The sequence below is a fragment of the Postia placenta genome (genome assembly GCF_002117355.1).
Source record: "Postia placenta MAD-698-R-SB12 unplaced genomic scaffold POSPLAscaffold_5, whole genome shotgun sequence".
Taxonomy (NCBI): Eukaryota; Fungi; Basidiomycota; class Agaricomycetes; order Polyporales; family Adustoporiaceae; genus Rhodonia; species Rhodonia placenta.
Genome location: NW_020169836.1, coordinates 1,593,678 through 1,599,085, shown reverse-complemented (window position 1 = coordinate 1,599,085; position 5,408 = coordinate 1,593,678). Strand labels below are relative to the sequence as shown.

The 5,408-nt window shown below is 50.7% G+C and overlaps 2 protein-coding genes across 2 annotated transcripts in view; one reads left to right on the top strand and one right to left on the bottom strand.

The window, feature by feature from the left end:
- The window catches only part of POSPLADRAFT_1045894 (hypothetical protein), a gene marked incomplete at both ends in the record, with an annotated part of 3,186 nt that extends 769 nt beyond the window's left edge, over positions 1 to 2,417 (top strand). Inside the window, 11 exons of the mRNA XM_024478889.1 lie at positions 45 to 91; positions 140 to 373; positions 864 to 960; positions 1,196 to 1,260; positions 1,316 to 1,382; positions 1,495 to 1,698; positions 1,739 to 1,848; positions 1,903 to 1,996; positions 2,044 to 2,197; positions 2,257 to 2,359; positions 2,388 to 2,417. Coding sequence (XP_024340376.1) covers positions 45 to 91; positions 140 to 373; positions 864 to 960; positions 1,196 to 1,260; positions 1,316 to 1,382; positions 1,495 to 1,698; positions 1,739 to 1,848; positions 1,903 to 1,996; positions 2,044 to 2,197; positions 2,257 to 2,359; positions 2,388 to 2,417 — 1,205 coding nt within the window. The remainder of the gene's footprint in view (positions 1 to 44; positions 92 to 139; positions 374 to 863; positions 961 to 1,195; positions 1,261 to 1,315; positions 1,383 to 1,494; positions 1,699 to 1,738; positions 1,849 to 1,902; positions 1,997 to 2,043; positions 2,198 to 2,256; positions 2,360 to 2,387) is intronic.
- A 598-nt stretch (positions 2,418 to 3,015) lies between these two features.
- On the bottom strand, positions 3,016 to 5,120 carry POSPLADRAFT_1045893 (hypothetical protein; the record flags this gene model as incomplete). The annotated part of the gene is made up of 12 exons (XM_024478888.1): positions 3,016 to 3,338; positions 3,390 to 3,451; positions 3,506 to 3,783; positions 3,842 to 3,887; positions 3,938 to 4,144; positions 4,198 to 4,229; positions 4,282 to 4,441; positions 4,502 to 4,561; positions 4,611 to 4,634; positions 4,695 to 4,778; positions 4,836 to 4,925; positions 4,981 to 5,120. 12 exons carry the CDS (start codon positions 5,118 to 5,120, stop codon positions 3,016 to 3,018), a joined length of 1,506 nt encoding a protein of 501 aa, XP_024340375.1.
- Positions 5,121 to 5,408: the final 288 nt, after the last annotated feature.

The following is a 5,408-nucleotide window of genomic DNA, read 5'->3' as shown; positions in this document are numbered from 1 at the left end:
CCCCCCCCCCCCCCCCCCCCCCCCCTGTGCCTGATCGATCCAAGCTGGTCGACGAGTCGTCTGGTACACGGAGGCCCGCTGCAACGACAACGTGCGTATTGAACATCGGATGACCTGAATTTATGCAAGCATGCTATAGGCAGGGGTAGCTGATTGGGCCGAGGCGTCCTCCGGGCTGTTCATTATCTCAAGCATGCCACATATGATTCATCATCCGCCATGTCCATCCCGGTGTATCGTAAACATGAAGCCGGCAGCTCGCTCCCTTGCTGAGAAGGACCGGTGCCTTGTCATGAACCTCCAGAATTCGGCATGTGACGTCGGTGTCGGGAGTCTCGCAGCTACCTCCGACTCGGAGACGGAACGGACTCTTGTAGGTAGGATATTCTTCTGCAGCGGGCCTGGAGGACTGTGGTAGAGAGACCTGGCGAGGTTCCGCAACGGACCCCCTTCGTGATTGGATTCCGTCCCTAGATGGTTTGATTACTGAGATGGGGCGGGGCGCCAGGGTAACAGCACTGCACAGAGATATAACTTGGACGACGCGCTGTGGTCTGCGCACGTGGCCTTTCGTGGTCCATCGCTGATGCATACATGTGTAATGCTCATCGAGCACAGCAACATGGCTGCTTGACCGGCCGAATACAATCAATCATCCTTCCCTGCGGTGTGGTTGTAAGTGGTTACCGGACGGAGCATGGCGGTTATTGCCGACTCAATCCAAGTGATGAGAGATGTAGACCGCTGTCATTGTGGGTCTCTGGCGCAAGTCGACAGATCTTCCCGCGAACACTGAGGGTTGCCCATAGGTGCGGTTCACGCCGTTCAATCATGGTCTGAATCACTAAAACACATCTCTCTAGCCCGTGCCTGTCTCTAGAACATGGCACACGGACGTAGGTACCATGATCTTGACATTGGATCTCATTCGAACCAATGCCTTCTGCAACATGCGAGTGGGTGGGTCGATTCTGACTCCTTCTTGCTCTTATCCATTAACAAGCCAACGAAAAACCCATGCAGGCGATCACTGTGCGGTGCGCGTGGAGGCTGCAGAAAGAATCCGGTCTCAACTCGCTGTCATTTCCCGTGGTCGTCTGTGGTAGTCAGGAACGAAGGCCCTGAGACCACTCGTTGAGAGGTCTTTCCCTTAGATTACTCGGAGCCGGAGTCCACACATCGACCCTCGTCGCAGCATGCACGAAGGCATGCGGTAGAAACATATCCGAGACCTACTCGATAGTGCCAGGATACCTCATGGTATGTACGATCTATCCAGCGGGATTTATAGGAGCATGCAATACACAGACCCTAGACCCCTTGGGAGTATTCTTTGGAGAACTCTGACGCACCCGCACTTAAATTGCTGTTCAAATATCTCGGTGAGTCGCCCTTCGACCTTTGAGGGCTTGAGGCAGCTCATTAGCTTATGTCACTCTCACATGACATCATCATAGAATCGTTCGTGTAATCTAACATGCTCAACGCCACAAGAAACCGCTGCCCGGCTCTTTGCAGAGTCAACCTGGCTGCAGGGCGCTCTCCTCAGCAACATTGTGTATGGCGTCGAACTAGCCCTGTTTGGAATATGTTTCAAGCTGCTTGTGCAGCACACGAACCGCCAGAATTACAGGAGACAGCTTTTCTTCCTGTCGTTCGTCACTCTCGTATTCATACTCGGCACGGTGTTTGTGTACAGTAACTCTGAGTTCACTCAGCTCGCTTTCGTGGACGATAGAGACTCCCCTGGTGGCCCAGCGATGTTTGGGGATAAGATGCTGGATCCCAGTCGACGAGCTCGGTGAGGTGTCATGGGTCGTTGGCAACTGGCTGATGGACATGCTCATGGTACGTGATATGCATTTCCTCCCAATATCAATGCATATAATCTGTGATTTGTAGGTATGGCGTTGCATTGTGATATTCTCCAATATTCACGGCGTCTCATTCTGGCCTGCTATGGTCCTCCCGTGCCTCTTGTTTCGCGCTTCCTTTAGTACGTCTTATATGCTGGAAATGCAGTCATAATAATCTACCCTGCAGGCTTCGGTGTACTCTTCCTCGTGAAGACGTCGCACACATCGCCATATGGAGCCGTAGGCTTTAGCGTGGCCTACATTGCCACATCTCTCAGGCTCAACATTATCATAACCGTGTTCATAGCGGCACGCCTGCTCTATTACCGGCATCACTTCGGGTGTGTGCTTGGTTCCAAAAGCACAGCGCAATATGCCAACGTCGCTGCTATATTTGTAGTTTTCGCGGCATTGTACTCGGTATTTTCAATCCTGTACATTGTGCCGCTACCGCTACAATACCCGCTGGCGTCTGCGTTTTCCAGGCGATGGGGCAAGTGCAAGTGAGTAACACTGAAAGGTCATGTATAGGCGCGGCGATTTCTGACGCAGCTTGAGTAGACTGTTTCATCTCTTTTGATTAATTATCGCGTGATCAGTGGGCGAAGCTTGCCGAGCGATGCATGTATCCTGCATGGCCAAGCACGTTCTGATCTTGTCCGGCCAAGTCACATTTCGAGTCTCAGGTTCCCAGTGTGTGAGGATCAAACCGGGAAGGCTGGTGTTCTAGTCACGCAGGAGGTCTTCAGTGATGTCGGGGTTTCAGTGTAGCGGCTGGCAGGGTCCAGATTTTCGCTTAAGTTTGATAGATTGTATTTAGGTTTCGCAAGATGAACTTTCGTGTCCGAATTCCTGACCTTTATTGATCTTTCTGGTAAGTGCCCTATCCTATCGACTCGCAAACGGCTGTGACATTATGCGAGCGATTACCCGCTGCTCATTTGTTGGTAGTCATGCTTTGCGTCCTAAGGGCATCTTTCATTGGCTTTACTGTTCTGAGAAGACTTGCGATACATACGGCTGTACGTAATACCTTTGCTATTGGTGAATAATGCCTCACAATTCCAGGATTCAATGCGTAATATGCGTAATATTTCAAGACTTTATTATCCTCTATCCACAGAACTAGCGGCCGCTGAAAGAATGTCCGTACCATCCACTAAGCTCGATTCTCTGTGGAGAACGACCTCTCGACCGCTCTGAGAACAGGATACAATAGACAAATCACACAGCTACCCGCAATTATGCCAATGTCTCCACTGCCCGCTCTGGAAATGGGCCCAACATACCATGCCTGATTCATGCACGGAATGATTATTCCGAAGGCGCAGAGAAATGCGAGCAACGCCGCGATTCCTGGAGGTAACCGGCGGGGCTTGTCGAAGTCCTCCAATACGTACGCGTTGAAGTTGTCTCTGCGAAAGAGGAAGTGCTCTATGAGGACCATGACGCCGTGGACGACGCTCCAGTAGCCAGTTATACCTGACGAGGGAAATATCAGATATGAGTAGACACTTCCGCCCTGGGACTCACTAAGGATGTCTGTGAAAGTCGCATAAAACCGCGTGGCGCCGACTACGGCGACGGGAATGAAACTACCAGGTGAATGTTTCAGCTCATATTGTGAAAAGCGCGCAAGCAAAACTTACATGGCTGTTGAGATGACGGCGAAAACGTATCTCGGTATCCTTGCGAAAGAATAGCTGACAGCCATGAGACTTGATGCAAATGTATACATCGTGGGGGCACATATGCTTGGAGTGGACAGCGCGACTAGGACGGTTATAAACTTCCCGAAACCGCCTGCGGGAGAAAGGACTGCCTCAAAAAGGCCGCCAACATTGTTGCCATTGTCAAAGCCTAATTTCCAAGCAGGATCCGATAGTGCTGAGGCGGCGAAGGCGGCGCCAAGCATGTGTGCCGTGATCTACATGCGATGAGTTTTCTGATGATATCCTGATGCTTGGAGTCACATATACACTCACACTCGCCACGGAAAAACCTAGATAGGCATATACGAATACCCGCATTCTGAAACTGCATGTCAGTTGACATACACTACCGGACAGCGTGAAGAGCACCTTGAGGCATTCTGTAGGTGGTATACGCCATAATCAGGCGTCGTCGTGCACCAGCTAATAACGCTGGAAGCTATCACAGTAGCAAACGTAATGACTTGGGACGGTGCTACAGGACCAGGCGCAGGCTCTATTGTGAGATGCTTCCCGCCGACGCCGAGCATAATTATGAAGGTGATGACGTTGGGTATCCACGCAACGCCGGCGTACCTGAAAATACGTCTCAGAACAGCACATTGAGCACGATTATTGACAGTGCCCACCAGTGGATGACTCGATACCCAAAGAACGTGACCTGCATCGATCGAGTCAACGACGGCTGGCACAAAATGTAGATTTCAGCTCACACCAAAAGAGATCACACCTATTATGACAATTCCCAGTGTGTCGTTCAGATGTCCATTCGAGACGCTAGCAAGCATCTGGCCTCCGATGATACAAGTGAGGATCAAGTACCCCTCCATAGAGAATACGTTCAGAGCACTTGGAACCATTGCTCCGTAGTATCTGTATCAATGCTGAAGTCTCAGCGGCCAGAGGTTAGCGAGCGCCATGAATTGTACAGACCCCCAAGTGTAACGTGCTTGGACCATTGACCGCATGCCGAGTTTGGGACCGAATATAGCGCTGATTGAAATGGTTGGATAACATCGCATGCTCGCACACATCCACTCACAAGTATGCCGGGATTGTGCAAGTGCTGCGTATTATGGAAGAGGACTCAATGCAACAATTCAGTAGCATTACATTTAATACGCACGTCAGATCAACTATCAATATCGTGATCAACGATTCTCGTAGGCCGAGCCCGTAGAAAGCTGGACCCACGGATCCGATCCCAAAGCTGTATGCAGGGCGTCAACGCCATGTAACCAGAGCCATTGGTGTTCTGCGTACTCACGTAGGAATGTTCATGTTGACCGAGAACCAAACGAAGAAGATCTGGTAGAGTTTGTTATCTGTCCTCTCCGCTGGTGGAACGGGGTCAATCCTACAGAGAGCCTTCTCAATGAGTATGTCTCTTGTATTCGATCCTCATCACATACCCATTCGTTTCAATGCCCCATGCGGTGAAGAAGTGGTTCACGCGATCGCGTAATTGTTTCGCCTTCAATCGTATTGACCTCACGCCCTCGGTGTCCGGAGTGGTAATCTTGGACAGTTTCTCATCCTCCGGCGCCGCCATGTTTGACTCAACGGCTTGCGACGACGCGGGCAGGTTTCCAGCCGATAGCAATGGGAGACCAAGTCATCTTGCTCAAAGATGATCAACTATTTCAATGCTCCGGGTATTGGCATTGTGTAGTAAGGAAGAAACTTAGAAGGAAGGACGATAGCACAATTGTTGAATTGTAATTCGCATCACCTGGCAGCAACGGTCTTGCGATGGGTGCTCAGTTTGATTCATATAGCGAAGGAGTTGCGAATAGTGGCGATGTAACTTAATGCGTGAGTAATCCTATACACTGAGCCG